At 37.8% G+C, this 27,566-nt stretch overlaps 1 protein-coding gene across 1 annotated transcript; it reads left to right on the top strand.

Moving 5' to 3' along the window:
- The first annotated feature begins 9,828 nt into the window (after positions 1-9,828).
- Positions 9,829-26,305, top strand: LOC116146869 (myosin-17-like). The gene is given in 52 exon segments (XM_031432316.1): positions 9,829-9,963; positions 10,318-10,461; positions 10,595-10,740; positions 10,813-10,969; positions 11,098-11,156; positions 11,251-11,348; positions 11,351-11,409; positions 11,532-11,681; positions 11,763-11,899; positions 11,999-12,145; positions 12,359-12,460; positions 12,537-12,594; positions 12,681-12,782; positions 12,926-12,963; positions 13,186-13,312; positions 13,410-13,580; positions 14,211-14,342; positions 14,469-14,578; positions 14,786-14,846; positions 15,707-15,884; positions 16,158-16,363; positions 16,487-16,606; positions 16,723-16,821; positions 16,934-17,155; positions 17,844-17,983; positions 18,178-18,295; positions 18,377-18,427; positions 18,535-18,615; positions 18,771-18,941; positions 19,082-19,237; positions 19,338-19,544; positions 20,513-20,650; positions 20,741-20,811; positions 20,918-21,017; positions 21,097-21,153; positions 21,253-21,309; positions 21,419-21,499; positions 21,652-21,806; positions 22,012-22,129; positions 22,211-22,261; positions 22,369-22,449; positions 22,605-22,775; positions 22,916-23,071; positions 23,171-23,377; positions 24,346-24,483; positions 24,574-24,644; positions 24,751-24,850; positions 24,930-24,986; positions 25,086-25,142; positions 25,252-25,332; positions 25,485-25,567; positions 25,670-26,305. Coding segments are annotated over 51 exon segments (5,835 nt in total). The 5' UTR covers positions 9,829-9,963; positions 10,318-10,383; the 3' UTR covers positions 25,794-26,305.
- The last annotated feature ends 1,261 nt before the right edge of the window (positions 26,306-27,566 follow it).

Below are 27,566 nucleotides of genomic sequence, written 5' to 3' on the forward strand. Positions count from 1 at the left end.
GCTTAGGAGCTTTTCTATCTCTTCATTGATGATCCGATTACGCTCTGGTGCAAATTTCCTTCTCCTCTGCTTCACTGGTGGGTGATCCAGATCTACCTTGAGTTGGTGGACCATTGCCTCTAGACTGACTCCGGTCATGTCGGCGTAGGACCAGGCGAAACAGTCTTGGTTCTGCCTGAGAAATTCTATCAGCTTTTCTCTTGTCTTGGGCTTGAGGCGAGAACCTATGTGGGTCTTTCTCTCGGGGTCGTCCGGATGTATCTGTACTTCATCCAACTCCTCCATAGAGGTTGGATGGGACTGTAATTGCTATGAAGTGTTACCTTTACCCTTGAAGGCATTCTTGTAGCAGTCTCTGGAAGCTTTAGAGTCGCCCTTGATCTCTCGTACTCCCCACTTGGTAGGAAACCTAATCGTCTGATAAAAAGTTGATGAGACTGCTCGCATGTCATGGATCTAGGGTCGGCCCAAGATGACGTTGTACGGTGAAGGGCAGTCGATCACTAGGAAGACGATCTGTTTGTTCACTCTGCTAGCGTAAATAGGGAGGATGATCTCTCTGATGGTGTACTTCTACTCTGAACTGAAACCAACCAGTAATGTCGGCCGCCTGTTGATGTTTGCTTCTTCTAGATCCATAGCCTTCACTACTTCAAGGAATAGGATGTTTGCTGATGAGCCTTCATCTATGAATACCCTCTTCACTAGGATGTTGGCGATCTGCAAGGAGACGACTAGAGCATCGTGATGAGAAGCAGCCAAGGTGACCGGCTCGTCATCTTCAAACTGAATTACCTGATGGGTATGGGACCTTGAAACCGGATGGATGGACTAGACTTCATGGTGGCGGTTGGCTCTGGCATATCGCTTGGCTGACGAGTAACTGACCCTACTGATCTCTGATCCCCCGGAGATGAGCGAACAGAGTCCTTTCGGTGTGGGTTCCCGCGGGGGTGGTGATGTTTCTTTAAAGCTTCGCTGGCTAATGATGTTCTTCCCCTTATCTGTCAGCAGATCTCGGAGATGTCCCCTCTTCAAAAGTGCAGCGACCTATAGCCGCAAGGCGATGCAGTCTATGGTATTGTGCCCATGGTCACCGTGAAACTCGCACCACTTGGTTGTATCTCTCCTTGCCTCGGGGATGAGCTTTCCTGGCCACTTAACGGTGGATCCCATTCCTTTCATTATTACGGCGACCTGGATCGGTTCGACGTTGAGGTTGTACTCTGGTATTTTGTACCGGTTTGATCTGAACTATTTGTTGTCCATTCTCGTTGGCTGGGAATCATACGGCTTCCTGACTCTGCTCGTATTATGCGCTGGGGGTTGGTAGCGGTGTTCCACCGATCTGTACTTTGGCTTCTTGTCATTCCGTCTCGGGTCATATCTGGCGTGAGTTGCTCAGTTTATCTTATCTTCCTCCCATCTTATCTAGATCACTGCTCGGGCCAGAGTGTCTTCCATCGTGGTGCAACTCAGCTTTGTAAGTTCTCCGTCGGGGAGGAGGCCCTTCCTAAAGGTGTCCATAGCTGTCTCAAGGTTGCATGAAGGGATGGAGATCTTTTCTTTGTTGAACCTGCTGACATACTCTCTCAATGGCTCTCCCTTTCTTTGGTATACTCTGTATAGGTCGGCCGACAACTTCTCGAGCTTCTTGCTGCTAGTGAACTGCTCTACAAAGGTGTCGGTGAGTTGGGCGAATGAGTCGATGGATCCGTTCGGGAGATTCGTGTACCATTGGAGTGCTGGACCAAACAAGCTTGAACCAAAACTCTTGCACATGCAGGCTTCCCTTAGCAGTCGGGGTATTGAGATGGTGAACATCCACTGCTTGTACGAGGCTATGTGATCACCTGGGTCGGTCGTGCCGTCGTAGGGTTTCATGCTAGGGATATTAAACTTCTGGGGCATGTCGGCTAGGGCGATCTCCTCCACAAATGGTGAATCCACGTAACAGTGAGGCCTGCTCTTCTTGGTCGGGACCGGCATTCTCGAGATGCGCCTCATCACTGCCTCTACATCAGCCAATCTCTTTGCCAGTACCTGTTCCATAGGGGAGGGGGATACCATTAGGTCATCCTATGTGGCTGGATCAGCCATCACATTCGTCCTTAGCATATTTCGTTGGCTCATGCTGCGCGATGTAGTCTGGTGGATCATTCCTTCGTGTATACCCTGGTAGCCTGGTTCTCCGTTCATTCCCTCCGGTCAGATGACTCCCATGGTAACTGATTTGGTGTTTCGCCCTACATGGATAGTTAGGGGAGTTGATTGATAGTCATTCAGTCCGTCAGGATGGGTGGGCTTGATTGCTGCGGTCTGGTTAGGTTGGCCGTTCAACCCGTAAGGGTAAGCCGAGCCGAATGGCGTTTGTGTGGGGATGGTTGACTAGAGGTAAGGCTGGATGGTAAGAAGGGACTGGTCTTACGGGTGCGGGCTTTCTGTCACTAGGGCACCTTGATCTCAAGACTGAGATGGATCGGTTGAATGGGGTTCTATTGACATATCCTTTTCCCCATGAGTCAGGACCGAATCGTCGATCGCCGACGAACTTAATAGACGTGGCCTTTTACCAAAGGCTAAGGGTCTGTGTTCTGGGGTTTGGAGAGGCTGCATGGATGGAATTGGGGCGTGGAAACGATTGAGAGGTACCTGGCTAGGAAAAAACTCCAGATCTTAAAACTGACTCACCTTCTCTTTTAGAGACTGATTCTAGGCCCTGATGGAGGTGTTTTCGATCTGGATTGCATTGTTCTCGGCTTCCAGTGCGGCCACCTTGTCTGAATTCTGTTGTATGAGAGCGGTCAGAACCTCCGGTCTGGCCTCAAGGTCGGAGTTAGCGCTGTCCGAATTGTCAGCCATGGAATGTTCCTCTACGTAGCAAGGTTCGTCAAGCCGAATGATTGCTAGAGGCCCCACGATAAACGTCAAACTGTAGACGTAAAAATCTACCTGTACAGAAGGGGGGTCTGATCCCGTGAGGTTGAGGCCACTAGCGATCCACTGCACCTGCACATGTAGAGAAACAAATGCGTGAAGCGAACGGAAAACACCGGAGTGGTGTTTGTCGTAGGCACTCCGATGCTCAAGTCAGCAAGGCTGAAAGAGGCTAATTTAGTGAGGGCTAGGGAGTAGAAAGGTTACCGGAAGTCTAGTCGAGGACTGTGACTATGGCAGTGATGTGTAGCTCTCAAGTAGGAGCTTCGGGTGAGAAGGTGTAATGTAATGTGTCTTGTGAGTGGGCTGGCCTCTGTTTATATAGTGAACGTCTGGTCTCCCAATCCTGGTAGGAGTAGGAGTCCTAGTGTGACTTTGATACAAACCCTAGAGAAGTTAGGGCGGTGGTGAGCTATCTTACCAGTGTTCGGATAAGAAGGTGATCCCGAATAGGAAAGTAACTTCGAGTAGGAAAGTTATCTGAACAGGAAGGTGACCTCGAATAGGAGATTGATTAGGAACAAGAAAGTGATCTGTGGGGGCCGTGGGCTCTGAACTTGCGTACAGGTCCAGGAAGTGAGCTGGGATTGGGAGGCCCGTGCCCAGATGGTTTGGGCCGGCTATACCTCGTATCGAATGGGCCTAATCCGGCATAGGTCGCACCGGGATTGGCCTGGTCTCTTCCTCACTGTTAGTCCTGTTTTCCTATTTGGGCCAAGGATGATTTTTGGCCCTAACACTGACCACCTGTGCTGCCAACTCAGCACACCGCAAACAACCAAGGGCAGGGACGTTAGCCCTCGAGAACAGTTAGCTGATGGAGATGATCAGGACAATGGTTGCACAGGTAGTGCAACAGAACGTGGCTAAGCTGAGGAACCAGCAACTAGTTGCTTAGAACCATGACCAGCCGCGTTTCGCCAACGTAATCCCAACAGGTATGAATTTTGCAGGTGGACAGTCTGTTTCGCCACCGCTAAGGGGCGATCAACACCTCTAACCTCGTAGGCAGCACTCCACGCACGAGCGTGAGTCCTGCAGGCAAACAAACCCCAAGAGGCAGCCGAGGAAGCAACCGCTAAGGGAAATCGAAGGCGACAAACACCACCAAGAAGCTCGACAGTATCCCTAACGTCAGCGTGCCGATTTTAACCCATGCCCAAGGCAAGATCGATCTTTACAGGCTTACGAAGCGAGTCATGTGCATCAATCTGGCAATGACCGACGCTCCGGTTATGAACAACGTCGCGAGCAACGTACTGATGAGCATGATAGTACATATCAACCCAACCATCATGACTCGACCTCACGTATCAACGCGCACGCCGGAGGAGCTTCATAAGCAATAGACTTGCAGACTCATTTGCTTGAGGTAAGACTTAATAGAGCTAGCCAGGGCAACCAAAATGAAGACCTAAATCGCATGTAGAGGATGTTTGATGATCTAAGAACTCGCCAGAACAACCTGGCGAAAGACGTAATAAGTTCCCCCTTTATGAAGGAAGTTCGTTAGGCCCCGCTCCCACAAGGGTTTAGGGCACCGAAAAGCAAGTTCGATTGGAGAGGGGAACCCAGAGACCACCTCAACAACTTCAATGACCTAATGGAACTACATCAGGTCAGTGACTTAGTGAAATGCCGGTGCTTTGTAGTCACATTAGTCAGAGATGCCAAGAGGTGGTACAAAAGGCTCAAGGCGAACTCCATCAACTCCTGGCAACAATTCTCCTTGCTGTATTTACAGCAATTTCAGGCGAGGAGGCAGTTTGCAATGCCGCTTAGCTACTTGAGCAACATTTGTCAAGAGCGAGACAAATCACTGACCTCGTATTTAACAAGGTTCTAGAACGAGCAGGCAAAAGTCGCTGACGGCCCCGAAGAATCCATTCGAACTTTGCTGATCGCAAGGATCAAACATAACACAGAGCTGTGGAAAAAGCTCTAGAGTGAAGATCATGTGAGCTTGGCCAAATTCTACCAGATGGTCACGAAATACCAGTGAGTAGAGAGCTCGCTGGCAGCACTAGCCAGAAGTTCAATGCGGGGGGCCCCAGACAAGAGATAAGATTGCCGTTCAGATAAGCATAGGGGTCAAGATCGCAACGATAGGGATCATAACAAGTCCTAGAAGAAACAGAGGATATATAACCGTGGTGACATGCAACCTTTCCCATGGTATGTAGAATACACCCCCCCTCACTCAAGACATCGCCCACATCTACGAAGTGTCTTGAGAGGCGAAAAGACTGTTCGCTCCAAAAAGGATGAAGGGGGCTCCAGGTAGAAGAGATCTACAGAAAAATTGTTGGTACCACAGAGATGTCAGGCACAACATGAATGATTGCCGAGCCCTAAAAGATGCCATTGAAGACCTGATAAGAAGAGGCCACCTGAAAGAATTTGTTAAGGAAAAACCGGCTTGCGAAAACCTTGGTGAGCAAAGTAGTCAAGCCCCAGGACAGGTTCAGGTTCCAGCTTAACAGGCTCAACCAAATCCCAAAGAAGTCTTCGTGAACATGATCTACTGAGGGCTCGACATAGCGGGGAGCTCAAGACAGGCTCGCGAGTAGTATGCTAGGGAAACAAGGACGAACTCAGTTGCCCGAATAATAAGCTACGAAAGAAAGCCACCTAAGCAGCCCAAACAGGAAAGCGAGGTAGTAGGGTACACAGTTGATGAGTGCGAAACATCCTCATGTCATAATCATGACGCTATTGTAATCGTGGCTAGGATCGACAATGCAAGAGTGTTAAGGGTCATGGTCAACAACAGGAGCGCGACAAACATCATATTTTTGGGAGCTTTCCAAGGAATGAGATTCACAAAAAATGAACCTGCGAGCGTTCCCCTCGTCGCTCTATGGATTCACCAGGGACAACCTGGTTCCCAAAGGTACTATCAACCTTCTCGTAACTCTGGGGGCAGAATCAAAGGTCAGAACAGTGATGGCCAAATTCTTAGTGGTGGACTGCTCGACCACATACAATGTCATCCTTGAAAGGCCAATCCTAGATGATTTAAGCGCAGTCACATCAGTGCGCTGCCAAGCGATGAGATTTTCGACTTCCGGGGGAGTCGTGATGATCAGGAGTTGCACCAAAGAATCTTGAGAATGCTATAATCGGGCTATAAACACCGCACAAAAATGGCCGCACCCAAAGACAATGATCATCGCAAAATCCAAGCCGAACCCCGTGCCGCTAGAGGATACTATAGATCCTTGTATCCACAAAGAAGAGCCTGCAGTGGGATCGACCGAAATTTTGTGTTACAATCATTTGACTCTCATTTAAATGGACGAGTCTAATTATATGGTCATAGGAAAAGTGAAATTAATTTAAGTTAATATAAATCTTTGATTTAGGAAGATGAATCATACGTAGGGGTGAAAATTGAGTCAAGCCGCTCACGAGCTACTCGAACTCGACTCGATGTTGGCTCAAACTCGACTCGGCATTAGTCGAGTTCGAGTAATTAATCGAGTCGAGTTCGATCACAGTAGAACTCGACTCAATATGTTCGCGAGTATTTCTAAGCTTAATAATTAAGTTGATAGTTTTTAAAACTCGATTTCCAATTTTAAAGTTCGAACGTCATTTCTTAGGCTCGATCAAACTCAAACTCGGTACTATAACAATCAAGTCGAGTTCGATTTACCAGATACTAAACTCAATTTCATCCCTAATCATACGTGAATTATGATGATGGTTGTACAGTGATAATAAAAAAAATTATGGTCACATTGATGATAATAGTAATGAAAGACAATAATGTTGTATCATAATAATACAGGTAAATAATAATTGTTATATATCAGATAAAGATGGTAACAATTTCGTTGTCAAATATAAACATCACTCAAAAGAATAAAACAAAAAACAAAAAAATTAAAAAAAAAAATAAAATTTAAAAAAGAAAATAAATTTTAAAAAAAAAAAAAAATAAAAAATAAAAAAAAAAATTAAAAAAATTTATTAAAAAAATCAAAAAAAAAAATTAAAAAAAAAAAATAAAAAATTAAAAAAAGAATAAAATAACCAAATAAAAAATAAAAAAAAAAAAATAAAAAAAAAAAATTATAAAATTGAATTGTAAATCAATCTTTATTATTAAATTTTAGCCATGTATGAAATCAAATCTCTAATAAATTAATAAATCTTTAGAAATTAGATATTGAGTTGCGTGTATCTAGTCAAAGGATTAATGGCTGCAGTATTTCCACCAATTTATAATTTAGTTTTCTATGCTTTTTCTCTAATTAATTGCTCAAAGAACAGCAAAAAGTGCAACCCCAAAAATCCGACCTATGTATTAATGACACTTGTCAATCTCCTGTTGTTCGTCCTTGGTGACGGAAGAAATTAGAATACGGTCGGTGGCTTGGCGGCCGCCGGCCAGGGATGATTTGGTCATTCAAGGTCTGCGCCTACCCTTGCCCACATGCGCGGAGCCTCTCACATTCCCGTCTGTCGTCGATGTTACAACATTTCCATGTTAAACTTTCTTAAATACATTCAATCCCACTCAATCCAAACCGTCGTTGATAGCATCATGGACATGTGTCATATTCCAAAATGGTAATCAAGTCTTTAAATGAATCATGATTCTTATTAACTCTGATGTTGACATGGGAGCACGGACTGATGCAGTGAAATAGATGTAAGTGGCTGTACGGTAACATCTCTATCCGCAAATACTTTGGCTAAAATATTTACGGGCCAGCAAATGGTGGGCGGATTTCAGATTGTGTTGTCATGAAAGAATTTAATATTTTTTTGGTCGGAAAGTATGTTACATCCTAAGTAATATACAGTTCCATATTTACCCCTACGTGAAACTCAATTTGTATTGAATACGGTTCCTTTCATTGTGCGATGGTAGGGTGTTATTGTGAAAAACATTTTAAAAGAATTTTTTAATTTGTTTTATTTTTATTTTCAATGATAAAAGAATTTGACAATATCTTTTAAAGATAAAAAGAGATTCAAATATCTTTTAGAAAAAGAAAAATATTTTTATAAAAAATGATCTTTAAACAAACGCTATATAATTTCTCAATTATTCATTGATTAGGTTTTTTTATTTATATAAAAAAAAAATTAAACACCTATCATTGGTTTTTAATTTAATTATAATTGATTACATGATCTGATGATTTTGAACAAAAAGATTAACACAATTTAATCACAATTCATTACATGTTGATCAATATAAAATTAACTTAATTAAGTTGCTTTTGAAATGGGTAAAGTAGTTTTAATACGCACTTAATGACATGAACTTTGATTAAAGAGAATACATACTCATTTATTTTCTTTAATAATTCTATATATATATATAACAATTGTCTAATTCCGTAAATAACAGAAAAACTCTGTCGAAATGCAAAACAAAAAACACGAAATGACATAATTTGTCCCTTAAATCTCTGTCTGATGTCGGTTTTAGTGCAAAAGCGCACTGTTTGTGGCAACCACGAATGTCCAACCAGTCCTCTCTCTTCTTTGGACCCCAGCTGACCAGTAAGAACTTAGAGAGAGAAAGCTTGTACGTTATTTTTGTATATATAAACTTCACATCTCATTTTTTAGAGAGAGAAGATCAAAACCAGAAACTGAAAAGCTTTTTCCAAATTGCAAATCCTCAAACTCATTAACTCTTTGTTTTCTTCTCAGTATCGTTTTCTTGTCAGCTTAAGTACTTTATCCCGCTTTTTCTTCTCATTATTTTGGTCTGGAAATTGCCGTTGGAACTCCTAAAGCTACCGGTCTTGGTCTCGCCGATCTGACTCACTGAGTTCGTCTTTTCGGAACTCCGTCATTTCGTCGATGAGTTAGAGAAGAAGATCGATACAACGCAATTGTCATGGTAATTTTGAACAAAGTTGTTAGTTATTGTGTTTGATTGATTTGTTTAGTTTGATCAGTTTGTAATTGATGTTTGTATTGTAAAGTTGTTTTTGAGTTGGAGAATGATATTGAACTTTGACGATCATTAAGGTATTCTATTGTTGATGGTTTAGTAATTGAATTTTGAATATAGAGGATCGCATAAATGAAAGCTTGTAAAGATTTTGTCATTGTGGATATCAGCTATTAAGAATATAATTAAATGTTTAACAGATGATAAAACTAAAACACTCGGAACGATTTTTCATTGGTGTTTATTGTGGAGTGCCATGTTCTTGCGAATTTAATTTTTGTTCCATGATATTGTTCATTGATGGTGAGAGTATTTCCCGTTAATTTATATTTTATAGCTGTAGATGTCGACATTAGGGGAGTGGGGGATCTGTTTTACTGTAATTTTGGCTAGTTGACTCGAAAGTCAATGGTTGAGACGCGGGCAGAGGATGTAATGGTAATGTCTGCTCAAGTGTAGCTAGACTCCTCCATCACTGTTGCTGGCTATTCATTTTTCAGTATAAATCTTTATAGGTCAGAAGTATAGTTAATTGCTACAACTTACCGTCTTGAATTACATTAGATGCAAGGCATTTTACTAAACTGGTTATGAGTAATGATTTGTGTTCTCATCAACAAGCTCCAGCTATAGATCATTGTTATTGTATTATTCCTATAGAATATCTCCAACAGTTCGTTTTCTGCTGAAGTATTGTTAAGTTATTTTATCATACCCTTGGTTTTAATTTTCATATCTTCATGATATTTTTGAGATATCTAAATATTATACTTAAATTGTGTCAATCATAGTAAATTTCACCCCACTATGCATTCGGGGTGTAGTATTTTTATCACATTTTGATTGAATTTTTGATGCCGTTCTTGATGCTTTCATTGACTGCTTTTTGTGCATACATTTTGTTGAATAATTGTTAATTATTATAGTATTCTTAAGCTACTTTCATTGACGATTATGCATTAATCTTTTTGCAGGCTGCACCAGTTAACATTATTGTGGGCTCTCATGTATGGGTTGAAGATCCGGTGGAGGCATGGATTGATGGAGAGGTTTTTAAAATCAATGGTGAAGAAGTTCATGTTCAAGCAACAAATGGAAAAACAGTAAGTTGACCCTAGCTTAACTTTTTCTGTATGTTTTTGTTTCTTATGTACTTATGAAACGCATCAGCATGTTAGTATATACGTTAGTAGCAAAGGGTGAAAAAGTACGTGCCTTTGTCTGCATGTGTATAAATTTACCGGCTTTAGCGTAGATTATATTAACCAAATTCTAATGCAGGCAATTTTTAGTACTCAGTAACTTTGGAAATTATCTATTTTAAAGTTTGTCTCTGAAGCTTTATTAGTCATTCCAAAGGAAACGTTGATGTTTACACTAAATATAGTTTTGACTTCCTATCTTAATCATCTTATCATAATAATTCTATGTCCCTCTGACTGGAAAAATCATGGCAGGTTGTCGCAGATATCTCAAAAGTATTTCCAAAAGATACTGAAGCATCACCTGGAGGTGTAGATGACATGACAAAGCTATCGTATTTGCATGAACCAGGGGTTCTGCATAACTTGGCTACGAGATATGAACTTAACGAGATCTATGTAAGATTGATTTTCAGTTTTCCGTTTCATGATCTAACATGGTCAAACCCAGTTTGATTCAAGAAAATTGCAGATATAACTGAAGTGTTATTTTTATTTTTTCGGCTGAAGTACTATTTGATATTTTTCTCAGACTTACACTGGCAATATCCTGATTGCCATAAACCCATTTCAAAGATTGCCACATTTGTATGATACTCACATGATGGAACAATATAAAGGAGCCCAATTCGGAGAGCTTAGTCCTCATGTTTTTGCTGTAGCCGATGTTGCATATAGGTAAATTTCCATCTCCATTTGACATCACAGTTTTCCAGTCATACTTTCTCTAATTGTTCCCTATATTAATAGGGCAATGATTAATGAGGGAAGGAGCAACTCGATTTTGGTTAGTGGAGAAAGTGGTGCCGGTAAGACCGAGACAACAAAGATGCTCATGAGATATCTTGCTTACCTGGGTGGCCGATCTGGAGTAGAGGGACGAACAGTTGAACAACAAGTTCTGGAAGTAAGTTGAAGATATCTTTCTTCTTAGCTTTTTATATATTTTCTGCAACATTTGTTCTATAGCTTCCTAACATTACAAGGTTGGGAATATTTTGTCTAAGTCGATGCTCTTGGTTATTGATCTAACAGTCAAATCCAGTTCTTGAAGCTTTTGGCAATGCCAAAACTGTTAGGAACAACAACTCAAGGTGAGTGTGTGATAACTGAAGGTTTGTTATTTTAAGGTGTCCGTTCTGTTATTTTTTGCTTATCTCAGTATTCTTTTTGTTACCTTGGTTGTAGTCGATTTGGTAAATTTGTTGAGCTTCAATTTGACAAAAATGGGAGGATATCTGGGGCAGCTGTACGGACTTACTTACTTGAAAGGTCTCGTGTCTGCCAAGTTCAGATCCTGAAAGAAACTATCATTGCTTTTACCTTCTCTGTGCAGCGCCACCTGAGGTATTGATGGTGTACCAATATGTGCTCTTCTTGTTTATATGCCAATCCTCATGCAAATTTAGGACTGCCTGTGCTTGTTAGTTATAATTTATAATTGATTATTGTCTCTCTAAATTTTGCAGGTTAGAGAAAAGTATAAGTTGGATCACCCTAAAACATTCCATTACTTGAATCAATCCAACTGTTACAAGCTGGATGGAGTGGATGATACCGAGGAATATCTTGCAACTAGAAGGGCTATGGATGTAGTTGGAATCAGTGAGGAAGAACAGGTTTGTACTTCTGTTGAATTTCGGGAAATAGTGTTCTTGCCACTATATTCAAATTTTTTGATGAGGAATAATTCTTTTCAGGAGGGAATTTTTAGGGTTGTAGCTGCAATTCTGCATCTTGGAAATATTGACTTTGCAAAGGGAGAGGAGGTTGACTCTTCTGTCATCAAGGATGAAAAATCTAGGTTCCATCTTAATACGACAGCTGAACTGCTAAGGTATGATCAATATGTTCTTAATATGCAGGATGGATCTTCTGATCTCATGTTCTTTTGTTTTTTAGTTATATGCCTGTTTTACTTTATGTGGTACCATAGGTGTGATGCCAAGAGCTTGGAGGATGCACTGATAAAACGTGTAATGGTAACACCGGAAGAGGTTATCACAAGAACCCTTGATCGTGGTTCTGCCGCGGGTAGCAGGGATGCCTTAGCTAAAACCATTTATTCTCGCTTGTTTGATTGGTATGGGAACTTCCTTAGCTCTGGGCACTTGTTTGTGTCTTGTGTCCACTTTTAGATTTTTATCAGAAATGGATTAATCATAAATACTTATCAAGAGGAGTAGAACTGTTATTTAATCCAATTAATTTGTACCTTATATCATGTTTCTTAAGTATTTGATGTTGTTAACAAGGTGTTTTTTGTTTTTAACTTTTTATGTATATGTATTGATAGGCTTGTAGATAAGATTAACTCTTCGATTGGGCAAGATCCAAACTCAAAATCATTAATTGGAGTTCTTGATATTTACGGGTTTGAAAGTTTCAAGTTTAATAGGTAAGAAAATTGACTTTAAATTTTACTCTCTTATAAAATATTTGCCATTGCAGCTAACAGATTTCTGTATTAATAGTTTTGAGCAGTTCTGTATCAATTTTACCAATGAAAAACTACAGCAACATTTCAATCAGGTTTAGTGCCTTTTGACATAGTTCTTGCCGTGTATTCTGGATACTATTTCTAGCCTTTCTTAATTTGGATGTATGGTAATTTGCAGCACGTCTTTAAGATGGAACAAGAAGAATATACAAAAGAAGAAATCAATTGGAGCTACATAGAATTTGTTGATAACCAAGATGTGTTGGATCTGATTGAGAAGGTGAGTTTTTTCTGCTTGCTGAGCTGTTTGAAATTTGTATCATTTATATATTATCTGATGGATAATATGTGCTTGAAAAACGATTTTCTCAAACTCTTATGCATCATTTCAGATAATCATGAATTACTGTTCTACTTTTGCAGAAACCTGGAGGGATTATAGCACTTCTAGATGAAGCCTGGTATGCAGCTGTTGTTTGACTCAGCTTGATATATCATTCCTTTCTAAGTTTTATGTAGTCTGAGTACCTATAGATTTTTTTTTTTTTTTTAAAAAAAGTGTGTGGGTGTAAGAGATATATTCTGCTTAATAATGAATATACGAAACCTTACACTGCTGGTTATTCTTCTGTAATTCAATTTATTTATTTTTGTTTCCTTATGTGTTTATTTGCTTCACACAGTATGTTTCCTAAATCTACACATGAAACATTTGCTCAGAAGTTGTACCAGACATTCAAAAACAACAAGCGGTTTATTAAACCTAAGCTATCTCGTACTAGTTTCACCATATCTCACTATGCGGGGGAGGTAAATATGTATACCTCTATTATATTTTATTTTGTTTTTAATTTTTTTTCTCTATGTAGTGGAGCATTTGCTAATTTGTTTGCTAATAATTTTTCAGGTTACTTATCTGGCTGATTTATTCCTTGACAAAAATAAAGATTATGTAGTGGCAGAACATCAGGTTCTGTTGACAGCCTCAAAGTGCCCTTTTGCAGCAGGTCTATTTCCTCCACTTCCAGAGGAGTCATCTAAATCATCCAAATTTTCTTCCATTGGGTCACGCTTTAAGGTATGTATTGTTTATTTGTTTCCTAAGTTTCTTTTGCTGGAAGAAATGCAATTTCTTCTTTTGCTGAAGGGTTGAGATACAAATAGTTGCTCCAATTTCCTCTGTAGATTTATGGTGAACGGTATCATTAATGTGACTATAAATCTTGAACAATGATATTGTCAAAAATGGACTTGTTTTCCCGGCATTATTCATTTTTGCTGGAGTAAAGTGACTTAGCTCACATGGTTCATTTTCAAATTGTTGAGCCAGATAAATCAAATTAATTTTTGATTCTCTATAATACTTATAGATAATGCAGTACACTCTTCGTGCATAGGCAGTTACAAGTTTAGTTGATTAACTAATATTCAGCAATTGGCTCTTCAGGCATAGGCAATTACAAAATTTAGTTGATTTACTAATATTCAGCAATTGGCTCTTCTTGCCTAGGCAATTACAATTTTAGTTGATTAACTAATATGGAGCCATTGACTCTTCTTGTTTTGGCAATTATGAGTTTAGTTGATTAACTAATATGCGCCTTTGGCATTATTCAATCAAGACTTCTGGAGGTTTTTTGTTTTAAACTTAGTTCTGTTTTGATAACTTTTTTGTTCTAACATGTGAGATGTGTTTGCAAAACTGCAGCTACAACTTCAATCTTTGATGGAAACCTTGAATTCAACAGAACCTCACTATATCAGATGTGTGAAGCCTAACAATGTCCTCAAGCCTACAATTTTTGAGAATGCCAACATAATTCAGCAATTACGATGTGGAGTGAGTACAGTGTCCCTGCAGTGTATTAAATATTTGTCGCTTTATAATTTGTCAGACTACAAAACTTGACTTTCATACTTATGGTTCCAGAAGTTTTATTAAGTTTTCTGTCTTTTCTTTATTTAGGGTGTCCTTGAGGCAATTAGGATCAGTTGTGCTGGTTATCCTACAAGACGAACATTTTATGAGTTTCTACACCGTTTTGGTGTTCTTGCTCCAGAAGTTCTAGAAGGAAAGTAAGTTGTACCTTCTTTTCTTTTCTAGTTGTTAGAACTTCAGGATTAAGATAGATTTATATTTTCAGTTGCTTAGCTGCTTAGCATATAAATAACGTGACATTGCTTGTGCATTCTTCTTTCTGCTTCCCTCCTACATTTTTTTTTTTTTTTTATGTATTCTGTTATTGTTATTTTATGAAAAATTGCTCAATTTTCCCTGTACAGCTATGATGAGAAGGTCGCGTGCCAAAAGATTCTGGACAAAATGGGATTGCAAGGTTATCAGGTAACATAAATATCTCTTTGTTACTTGTCATACTGATCATGCAAATAGGAATTTACTATTTTGTTGAAGAAGGGTGGTGGTGTTGGTGTTTGATAAGGTAAGGCCTGTGCTATTTTAATAAGAATCTCATTCCTGTTATGGTTGCGCCATGGGAGGCTGTGGTGAGATAAATGTGGAAAGGTGTAAAGGCTAAAATGCGTCTGGTTGAGTTAAGTTTTCTTGTTAACCTGAGTGACTGTATGCTGATTTGTTCATTTAACTGATACTTGTGGCTGATTTGCTGTGCTACACTTCAATGGTGGTGCCAAACACGAACAGCAGGCATTCTTGAATGGCAGCAATCATTTGTAACTGATTTCCCTACTTAATAGCTTCTCGAGTTTAAAGTAATACTGAGGTTTTTCAAGTTAGGTTGTTGAAGGAAAGTCTTTTCTTTGGTCTGTGCAAAATTTGGATTAAATGCAAAAGCATAAACTTTATACTTGTGGCAGAGTGTTCCAAGGTGGGATGACTCGGTCTCAAGCTCTTCCTGAATCTATGAATGACTGCTATTGTCTTCTCCAGTGATGGAACTCTAGCCCCCTCTGAAAAAGGGCTGGTTGGGATGGGAATCCTGACTGAATTTTATCTGCTTTCAGTAACGCTACTTGCTTTGGAGCTTGACTGGAATTTTTAACTTTGATGTTAATTAGTTGTCTAGTCTTCAGAAATTGTGGAACTTGTAGCTAAAAGTTTCTGATAATTTATATATTTATTTTTTAGAATAAACTTCCTTATGAAAACGGTGATTATCTAATGCAGTTAACTGTTCAGGTCTATGATTTCTAATGACACACTGTTTAATATGATTGTCCTTCCAGATAGGCAAGGCAAAAGTGTTCCTAAGAGCTGGTCAGATGGCGGAGCTGGATGCAAGAAGAGCTGAGGTTTTGGGGAATGCGGCTCGAACCATCCAAAGGCAGATTCGTACTTACATTGCGAGGAAGGAGTTTATTGAGATTCGCAAAGCTGCTATTGTGTTGCAATCGCATTGGCGGGGTATTCTCTCATCTATTAAACTGTCTGTGTTTAATTTTTTATTTGAGTTGTATTATCAAAAGCTCATCTTTGTTTAGAAAAAAGCCATACCATTATTAGTGAAATAATAAATTGTAAGACTTCTGATGCTTTTAACATTAAATAATAAAAAGAACATAAATATATTAATGTTTGTGTAAACTACATCTGTTCCTTTATGGATGAATTGTCTTTTAGCTCATTAAAATTCGGATACAGATAATAACCCCTTCTTTTATTTCCAACCGTGGTTAGGCATATTGGCTTGCCAACTGTATGAGCAGTTGCGAAGGGAGGCTGCAGCCATGAAGATTCAGAAGAATTTCCGCAAATACACTGCCAGGAAATCTTACTTAACAGTAAGGTTGTCTGCAATCACATTGCAGACAGGATTAAGAGCAATGGTTGCTCGCAATGAATTTAGATTCAGAAAGCAAACAAAGGCTGCAATTATCATCGAGGTTCATCTTCTGAGTATTGTCTTTTAGTTTAGAAAAAGAAGTCATTTAACCTTTGTATGGACTTGCAAATTGGTTGCTTTGACTAACTGGAGAAAACTAATGATGTTTGTTGGTCACTTTCAGGCTTATCTGCGTCGCCACTTAGCATATTCTTATTATAAGAGTCTTAAGAAGGCTGCATTGGTTTCCCAATGTGGTTGGAGGCAAAGGGTTGCTCGTAGAGAGCTTAGAAAGCTCAAAATGGTTGGATCACATTTCTTGTCCTTGATTGATCTTGTTTTTGTGAAAATTTGTAATGCATCTTGCATTATGTAATCAGAATATGTTCAGGAGCTAACCATTTGTTTTAACTCATTTAGGCTGCAAGAGAAACAGGGGCCCTTAAAGAAGCAAAAGACAAACTAGAAAAGCGTGTGGAAGAACTTACATGGCGATTGCAGTTTGAGAAACAATTGAGGGTAATTACATAATTATTTTGTGAAATGCATTAAAGTCTAGTTGATCTATGACGGACACCATTACAGTATTACTTTTACATAATTTTTTATTTAGTTTTCATTTGTATTACAGACTAATTTAGAAGAGGAAAAAGCCCAAGAAATTGTTAAGTTACAGGATGCTTTGCATGCAATGCAACTACAAGTAGAAGAAGCAAATTCCAGGGTTCTGAAAGAACGAGAGGCTGCTCGAAAAGCTATTGAAGAGGCACCTCCTGTTATTAAGGAAACTCCTGTTATGATTCAAGACACAGAAAAGATCGAGTCATTAACGGCTGAGGTAGAGAGTTTGAAGGTATGCACTCAAACTTGGATGACCATGATAAAATCATATGCTCATGTGTATATTCTCCATTCATGATTTCAATCAATAGAAATAATGTTTTTTTTCTGCTACAACAACTAAACCTCATAGATGCTTCATTGAGTGGTTATGTTTCCATGCTGCGGCAGCAACTACAACTTTCATTCCACAAATTGGCACTATTAAATGTTGCATGTATATGGGAACACATGGAGTGCATAACAACTTTCAAAAACCAGAGTTATTTTTGCAGAAGTGTCTTTTTTAAATTAATTAATGTTTATTACTTTGTCTGCCTAGAATTCCATGCCAAAATATGACCATGCATCTTTTGGTGGTTTCTTTGTCTTCATGCATCCTATTTCAGAACATCTTGACTTTTGTAAATAGCATGCCTTGTGATATATTTGATCCCTGACTCTTAATGTGTGGTGGCTTTCTTATACACTTGTGTTTTGACTGTATTTTGGTTTATCGAGCTAATTAGCGTATCCATTATTTTATTTGGGTAGAATCTTTAAAAGAAATGTTGATAACAGCATTTTTTCGCTTATCATTCCTTAGTTTACTGGATATTAAATATAGGAGGTTTGGTGCATTTATTACTTATTCTTGATAGGAGGCCAAGACATTGAATTTGTGGAGTTAATTGCTTTTATGAACATTCATAATTTTGCAGGCTTTGCTTCTATCAGAAAGACAGGCAGCTGAAGAGGCCAGGAAGGCTTCCGCTGATGCTGAGGTCAGAAATGGGGAACTGGTTAAAAAACTTGTAGATGCAGAGCGAAAAGTGGATCACCTTCAAGAATCTGTCCAGAGGTTTGTAAATGCTTTATAAGATGAATGTTTGGATAGTATCATGTGATTTGAGCATATACACCATTCACTTATTGTTTAGCACCGTCCATTTGCTTCTATCGTGCTTAGAAGACAAGTGTGCTTCCCTCTCTCTTCTCTACATCATGTAGGCTTTTGAGTCATTGAAATTCACACTTGTGTGTTCATATATTCAGGCACGAAGAGAAACTTTCCAATTCAGAATCTGAGATTCAAGTGCTTCGTCAGCAGGCACTGACTATGTCACCAACAGGAAAATCTTTGTCTGCACGGTCCAAGACAATGATTATTCAGGTATAAATGCGATAAGGTTACTGCTGATCTTGCACTATATAATATACTAACTTATATAAATACACACTTATGAATTTGCAGAGGACTCCTGAGAATGGAAATGTTCAAAATGGAGAATTGAAAGTTGTGCCGGTAGGGGGACATTATTGTTTCTGAACATTCAATAAATTTATTATCAAATATTTTAGGAATCGAATTTGTTGTTACTTGTATTGCTTATTGTTTGCAACGTGTATTAGGAGATGACCGTTGCCTTGTCCCATTCACGCGAGCCTGAATCAGAGGAAAAGCCTCAAAAATCTCTAAATGAAAAGCAGCAGGTAAGTGGCCTATGACATGCATTTAAGAATATTCACTGATGATGCATTTGAAAAATTCTTATTTGACATTCCTTTCAGAGTGTCTATTTCTCATCATCTGACCATTCATATTCTAGTTCTAATTTTTTCTTGTAATCCTACTTTTTATGGATCAGGAAAACCAGGACTTGCTGATCAAGTGTGTGTCACAGAACCTGGGATTCTCTGGGGGCAAACCAGTAGCTGCTTGTGTCATATACAAATGTCTTCTTCACTGGAGGTCATTTGAAGTTGAAAGGACTACCGTTTTTGACCGTATCATTCAAACTATAGCTTCAGCCATAGAGGTAAGTCTTTTTTGTGGTCTCTAAATCCTCTTCTATTCAGTTATATTTTTTAGACTCCATATTCTGCTGTATTTGGTGTCAGCACAAGTGCTGGCATTACTATATATATAACTAATAATAGCATATCTACCTTATTGAAGGTCCAGGATAATAATGATGTCTTAGCATATTGGCTGTCTAATTCATCAACGTTATTGCTACTGCTCCAACACACTCTCAAAGCTACTGGTGCTGCTAGCTTGACTCCACAACGGCGAAGAACAACATCAGCTTCTCTTTTTGGGAGAATGTCTCAAGTAAGAGGAAACTTTTTTCCCTATACAAAGCACCTTTCCTGGTTTTTTTTTTACATTTGCCCCAATTTTCCTATACTCTTCTCATTTGTGTCAATTATAGGGGTTACGGGCATCTCCTCAAAGTGCTGGACTCTCATTTCTTAATGGTCGAGGACTTAGTAGATTGGATGACTTACGACAGGTTGAGGCCAAGTATCCTGCACTACTGTTTAAGCAGCAGCTCACTGCCTTCCTCGAAAAAATATATGGAATGATGAGGGACAATCTAAAGAAAGAGATCTCCCCACTACTAGGGTTATGTATTCAGGTCTGACTGAAGCTGACTCCCCCTTCTTTTTTTTCTTTTTCTTGAAAGGATAAAAATAGTGCATTGTATGTGTTGTTTCACCAATTGCAGAAAACCTATTCCCTTAGAGAGAAAAAAGAAATAATGCCTCTTAATTGTTGAATGATCACCAAGGAATTATAATTAACGCTTGTCTAGGATGTCCAAAACTGGACTTCTTTGTTGAAGCACCAAAACAGCAGAAAAAAATAGAAAATGAGGTATAATTTGAACGACATAAAACTAAACTGATATACAAAAGTTATAAAATAGGAGTAAATTTAGACTTAGTGAGTCAGTGCTATGCCACATGTTTTACCATGTGCAGAATTTATTTCTTTAGTGAAAGAAGAAAGAAAGAAGACCTTTAATTTGTTGAATCAGTAACAGCTTGTTTAGGACAACCCAAAACTGGACTTCTTTTTAGAAGCTGCAAATGCAGCAGAATGAGCACGATGCATAAACTTAAAAGAAGTAGAATAGACTTGTTATAGAAGATCCAAAAATAGCAATAAAATTAAACCTGTTGAGTCAGTACCAAGGAATTTAATGACAGCTTGTTTAGGATAAAGCAAAGCTAGACATTTGTGGGATCAGACAGCAAAGAAAGTAGACAATGAGGTATAATGAAGAAACCTCAAAACAGTTTTTTGTAGAACTCCAAACATGGCAGTAAAATAAGAAAATGAGGTAACAACAAAAACTAATTGGTTTATCGCTTCCTTGAAGCACCATACTGTTGATAAAGAAGAACAAAAACCAGCCTTTTTCTTTTTTCCTGGGTAGGAAACCTGAAGAACTCTCACGAGTTCCACTGAATACTTTAAAAAATTTTGATACCAGTGAATTTGTTAATTTTGTGTTCATTCTGCTCTGATCATGGCTTGAATATAATTGAAGGGGATAACAAGAAAAACCCTTTCATCGTTTTTAATATTTTATAAATGCAGGCACCCAGGACTTCACGGGCAAGTTTAGTTAAAGGACGTTCACAAGCTAATGCAGTTGCCCAGCAAGCTTTAATTGCTCATTGGCAAAGCATAGTCAAAAGCTTGAATAATTATTTGAAGATTATGAAAGCGAACTATGTGAGTACCTAGTTTCACAGAAATATTTCACATTTTGTAATCTTTTACCTATCAAAATAAAATCATTTGTGTTTCATTTTGGCTTTACAGGTACCTCCTTTCTTAGTCCGTAAGGTGTTCACTCAAATATTCTCATTCATAAATGTTCAGCTATTCAACAGGTTTGTTCTCTATCTCTCTCACTCTGTATCTGTGTCTCTACTTTTTTATTTTGAGGTACTTACTAATTTAAACACTTCCACGGCATCTATTCATGCATATCTGCAGTCTTCTTCTGAGGCGTGAGTGTTGCTCATTCAGTAATGGGGAGTACGTAAAAGCAGGTTTGGCTGAATTAGAACAGTGGTGTTATGTGGCCACTGAAGAAGTAAGCACCATGATCATGTGTGGCCTTTAGTTTCCTCCATCATTTTTAATGCCTGACCCTGAAGTTTTCTTGTGGACAGTATGCGGGTTCTGCGTGGGATGAGTTGAAGCATATTAGGCAGGCTGTAGGGTTCCTAGTAAGATTCATTTGCATAGCTTCACTCGTTCAATTGAAGCAGATTATTATGATTTTAATTTGCTGACTTTATTCTTCTTTCATTTTCTTTACAACTCAGGTCATACATCAAAAGCCCAAAAAGACTCTGAATGAAATAACAAAAGAACTTTGCCCCGTTAGTGCCTCTACTCCTTTGAGCTACTCAAGATATCTTCTTAGATTTATCCTTTTTCCAATTTTTATGTTTTACATTATTTTTATATTTATATTTGTTTTTTCTTCAGGTTCTCAGCATACAACAGTTGTACAGGATCAGTACAATGTACTGGGATGACAAATATGGCACACACAGTGTGTCTTCAGAGGTAAGTAACTGAAGTCAGTTCTGACAATTGACGATTGTTTGGCCTATGACTTTGAAATAGTGTTAGAACTTCTTTCGCATTCACATTTTCATATGTGGTTCCTGCTTTACATGTATGAGGTAATTTGGTTAATGAAGCTCTTCGTGATACAGGTTATTTCAAGTATGAGAGTCCTAATGACCGAGGGACAGGCAGCTGAAGAGGCCAGGAAGGCTTCCGCTGATGCTGAGGTCAGAAATGTGGAACTGGTTAAGAAACTTGAAGATGCAGAGCGAAAAGTGGATCACCTTCAAGAATCTGTCCAGAGGTTTGTAAATGCTTTATCAGATGAATGTTTGGATAGTATCATATGATTTGAGCATATACACTGTTCACTTATTGTTTAGCACCGTCCATTTGCTTCTATCGTGCTTAGAAGACAAGTGTGCTACCCTCTCTCTTCTCTACATCATGTAGGCTTTTGGTGTGCTTTTGAGTCATTGAAATTCACACTTGTGTATTCATATATTCAGGCACGAAGAGAAACTTTCCAATTCAGAATCTGAGATTCAAGTACTTCGTCAGCAGGCACTGACTATGTCACCAACAGGAAAATCTTTGTCTGCACGGTCCAAGACAATGATTATTCAGGTATAAATGCGATAAGGTTACTGCTGATCTTGCACTATATAATATACTAACTTATATAAATACTCACTTATGAATTTGCAGAGGACTCCTGAGAATGGAAATGTTCAAAATGGAGAATTGAAAGTTGTGCCGGTAGGGGGACATTATTGTTTCTGAGCATTCAATAAATTTATTATCAAATATTTTAGGAATGGAATTTGTTGTTACTTGTATTGCTTATTGTTTGCAACGTGTATTAGGAGATGACTGTTGCCTTGTCCCATTCACGCGAGCCTGAATCAGAGGAAAAGCCTCAAAAATCTCTAAATGAAAAGCAGCAGGTAAGTGGCCTATGACATGCATTTAAGAATATTCACTGATGATGCATTTGAAAAATTCTTATTTGACATTCCTTTCAGAGTGTCTATTTCTCATCATCTGACCATTCATATTCTAGTTCTAATTTTTTCTTGTAATCCTACTTTTTATGGATCAGGAAAACCAGGACTTGCTGATCAAGTGTGTGTCACAGAACCTGGGATTCTCTGGGGGCAAACCAGTAGCTGCTTGTGTCATATACAAATGTCTTCTTCACTGGAGGTCATTTGAAGTTGAAAGGACTACCGTTTTTGACCGTATCATTCAAACTATAGCTTCAGCCATAGAGGTAAGTCTTTTTTGTGGTCTCTAAATCCTCTTCTATTCAGTTATATTTTTTTGACTCCATATTCTGCTGTATTTGGTGTCAGCACAAGTGCTGGCATTACTATATATATAACTAATAATAGCATATCTACCTTATTGAAGGTCCAGGATAATAATGATGTCTTAGCATATTGGCTGTCTAATTCATCAACGTTATTGCTACTGCTCCAACACACTCTCAAAGCTACTGGTGCTGCTAGCTTGACTCCACAACGGCGAAGAACAACATCAGCTTCTCTTTTTGGGAGAATGTCTCAAGTAAGAGGAAACTTTTTTCCCTATACAAAGCACCTTTCTGGTTTTTTTTTAACATTTGCCCCAATTTTCCTATACTCTTCTCACTTGTGTCAATTATAGGGGTTACGGGCATCTCCTCAAAGTGCTGGACTCTCATTTCTTAATGGTCGAGGACTTAGTAGATTGGATGACTTACGACAGGTTGAGGCCAAGTATCCTGCACTACTGTTTAAGCAGCAGCTCACTGCCTTCCTTGAAAAAATATATGGAATGATGAGGGACAATCTAAAGAAAGAGATCTCCCCACTACTAGGGTTATGTATTCAGGTCTGACTGAAGCTGACTCCCCCTTCCTTTTTTTCTTTTTCTTGAAAGGATAAAAATAGTGCATTGTATGTGTTGTTTCACCAATTGCAGAAAACCTATTCCCTTAGAGAGAAAAAAGAAATAATGCCTCTTAATTGTTGAATGATCACCAAGGAATTATAATTAACGCTTGTCTAGGATGTCCAAAACTGGACTTCTTTGTTGAAGCACCAAAACAGCAGAAAAAAATAGAAAATGAGGTATAATTTGAACGACATAAAACTAAACTGATATACAAAAGTTATAAAATAGGAGTAAATTTAGACTTAGTGAGTCAGTGCTATGCCACATGTTTTACCATGTGCAGAATTTATTTCTTTAGTGAAAGAAGAAAGAAAGAAGACCTTTAATTTGTTGAATCAGTAACAGCTTGTTTAGGACAACCCAAAACTGGACTTCTTTTTAGAAGCTGCAAATGCAGCAGAATGAGCACGATGCATAAACTTAAAAGAAGTAGAATAGACTTGTTATAGAAGATCCAAAAATAGCAATAAAATTAAACCTGTTGAGTCAGTACCAAGGAATTTAATGACAGCTTGTTTAGGATAAAGCAAAGCTAGACATTTGTGGGATCAGACAGCAAAGAAAGTAGACAATGAGGTATAATGAAGAAACCTCAAAACAGTTTTTTGTAGAACTCCAAACATGGCAGTAAAATAAGAAAATGAGGTAACAACAAAAACTAATTGGTTTATCGCTTCCTTGAAGCACCATACTGTTGATAAAGAAGAACAAAAACCAGCCTTTTTCTTTTTTCCTGGGTAGGAAACCTGAAGAACTCTCACGAGTTCCACTGAATACTTTAAAAAATTTTGATACCAGTGAATTTGTTAATTTTGTGTTCATTCTGCTCTGATCATGGCTTGAATATAATTGAAGGGGATAACAAGAAAAACCCTTTCATCGTTTTTAATATTTTATAAATGCAGGCACCCAGGACTTCACGGGCAAGTTTAGTTAAAGGACGTTCACAAGCTAATGCAGTTGCCCAGCAAGCTTTAATTGCTCATTGGCAAAGCATAGTCAAAAGCTTGAATAATTATTTGAAGATTATGAAAGCGAACTATGTGAGTACCTAGTTTCACAGAAATATTTCACATTTTGTAATCTTTTACCTATCAAAATAAAATCATTTGTGTTTCATTTTGGCTTTACAGGTACCTCCTTTCTTAGTCCGTAAGGTGTTCACTCAAATATTCTCATTCATAAATGTTCAGCTATTCAACAGGTTTGTTCTCTATCTCTCTCACTCTGTATCTGTGTCTCTACTTTTTTATTTTGAGGTACTTACTAATTTAAACACTTCCACGGCATCTATTCATGCATATCTGCAGTCTTCTTCTGAGGCGTGAGTGTTGCTCATTCAGTAATGGGGAGTACGTAAAAGCAGGTTTGGCTGAATTAGAACAGTGGTGTTATGTGGCCACTGAAGAAGTAAGCACCATGATCATGTGTGGCCTTTAGTTTCCTCCATCATTTTTAATGCCTGACCCTGAAGTTTTCTTGTGGACAGTATGCGGGTTCTGCGTGGGATGAGTTGAAGCATATTAGGCAGGCTGTAGGGTTCCTAGTAAGATTCATTTGCATAGCTTCACTCGTTCAATTGAAGCAGATTATTATGATTTTAATTTGCTGACTTTATTCTTCTTTCATTTTCTTTACAACTCAGGTCATACATCAAAAGCCCAAAAAGACTCTGAATGAAATAACAAAAGAACTTTGCCCCGTTAGTGCCTCTACTCCTTTGAGCTACTCAAGATATCTTCTTAGATTTATCCTTTTTCCAATTTTTATGTTTTACATTATTTTTATATTTATATTTGTTTTTTCTTCAGGTTCTCAGCATACAACAGTTGTACAGGATCAGTACAATGTACTGGGATGACAAATATGGCACACACAGTGTGTCTTCAGAGGTAAGTAACTGAAGTCAGTTCTGACAATTGACGATTGTTTGGCCTATGACTTTGAAATAGTGTTAGAACTTCTTTCGCATTCACATTTTCATATGTGATTCCTGCTTTACATGTATGAGGTAATTTGGTTAATGAAGCTCTTCGTGATACAGGTTATTTCAAGTATGAGAGTCCTAATGACCGAGGACTCAAACAATGCTGTAAGCAGTTCTTTCCTATTAGATGATGACTCGAGGTAATAATACCTTCCTAACATAGCTGTTCTTGTTACAATTTTGACTTTGTTCAGCAATACAATATGTTGTTGATTTTGCTTACAATTTAAATCTCAATGCAGCATCCCCTTTACGGTTGATGACATTTCCAAGTCCTTGCAACAAGTGGACATAGCTGAAGTTGAACCTCCAGCATCAATTCGTGAAAACTCAGGTTTTGGGTTCTTACTTCCACGGTCAGAGTGAAATTTACTGGCATGAACTAAAATATTTGAATCTGTCTTTGTCTTTGTCTTTGTGGTGTCCCGGGCGCACTACACATCTGTGCATAAAACCTCATTGTCTGTCACTGTTCATGTGTATAATGTATTCTCCATGGATTCATACCTGTGTTGAAGCCTGGGCCAGTTCATTCTTTCCCTCACGTTTCTTCAACAAGAGGGTTATTTTTCTTTGAAGCCATATCACTCGGTGTGATAATGTGCAGTTATAGAAACAGGCGTGGTGTCTGGCAATTTCAGACACGCCTGGAACAGTTTTTTATTTTTTTCTTATATTCTCTTCATTTATTCATTCATTTTGGCAGTCGAGCTATTTTGTTGTTTGTGGGCTTTCTAACGGTCTAGAGTGGTTTTTTTTTTTTTGGGTGTAAGTGACAGTAGCTGTATTTTATAGGCTATTGTTTGCTATATGAAGAAGTGATTTGTTTTTGTATGTTGTAGTTGTTTATGTTCTTCTAATAACGAATTCAGGTTCGTCAATTCTTGAAATCAGAAGGAAGAGTTGCCCTGTGCTGTTTGCTTCTTTTTCTTCCTTCTCTCTCACCTCACCCAATTCATCATGTTAGATAAACTCAACAGTTTTACGTTGAAGTCTAATGAATTAGTGTTGATATCTATCACTTCATTTACGGCAATAACTTTGAGATTTTTTTTTTTTTATATATCATCTAGAGTTAATTTTTTTATTTCATTTGCATTTGCGGTAGAAAGATGATTAGGTTAAGGTAGACACCTTAATAAGTCAACTTCCATGAGGCCTATTAACTAAAAGTTCTTTTAACATTTTATTTGTTAACTAAAAAAATAAAAAATGAAACATAATTTGTTAATTGTTTTTGGGTATATTTATAAACATGGATCAAAATTAAAATATTTGGAAAGTAACAATATAAAATCTTAAAAATTAAAATATATCTTTTAAAATATTTTTATATTGTGAAAAAAAAAAAAAAAAAAGGATCATATTTACACGTCCTACCATCATTTTTTTGTGTTAAAGTTAACAGAGGGAAGGGCAAAATAACCCTTTTATGTTAAATATAGAATTAAATTAAATATTTCAAAATAATAAAAAATATTTATAAAAAAACTAAAAAAATAAAATATATTTAAGATTTAATATTTTCACTTTACAAAATATTTTAATTTTTGATTCCGTATTTATCAAGTTGCAAAATAAAAAACATTTGAGAATTGTTTCAATTTTTGTTTTTTAAATTTAGTTTACAAATAAAAGGTTAAAATAATTAAAAAAAAAAATTATGCATATTTTTAAAGAAACAATTTTTTTAATTAATAGTTATTATGGTCAAATCTTGAAATATCTATGTGCATATATGTAATTATAAAAGGTGGAGACATCGTCAAGGGTATTTGACTATTTGGTGGGGGCAATTCATGTTTTTATGTTTTAGGGATTGTAAAGGAACTTTTCATTCAGTGGAATCCTAACAGAAGTTAATGGAGCGGGGTGTCTGTATTAACCTAATTATCTCTTCTACAAGTCTCTGAAAAATTGAAACCTAGGGAAGGTTTGTTGTGTAATTAACTCTATTATCTAAAAAATCATTTCATTATATTGGTATAGTATTATTATATACGGAGAGTAGATAAACATGCTTTATTATAATAATAGTTAAACTTTATACAATAGCCTGCACGTATCAAATATCCAAATCATTGGTTATGATAGAATTTTTGCTTGACAAATTGATCAATTCTGATGGTTTACAAAGAG

The sequence above is a fragment of the Pistacia vera genome, unplaced genomic scaffold (genome assembly GCF_008641045.1).
Source record: "Pistacia vera cultivar Batoury unplaced genomic scaffold, PisVer_v2 Contig483, whole genome shotgun sequence".
In the NCBI taxonomy this organism is placed as follows: Eukaryota; Viridiplantae; Streptophyta; class Magnoliopsida; order Sapindales; family Anacardiaceae; genus Pistacia; species Pistacia vera.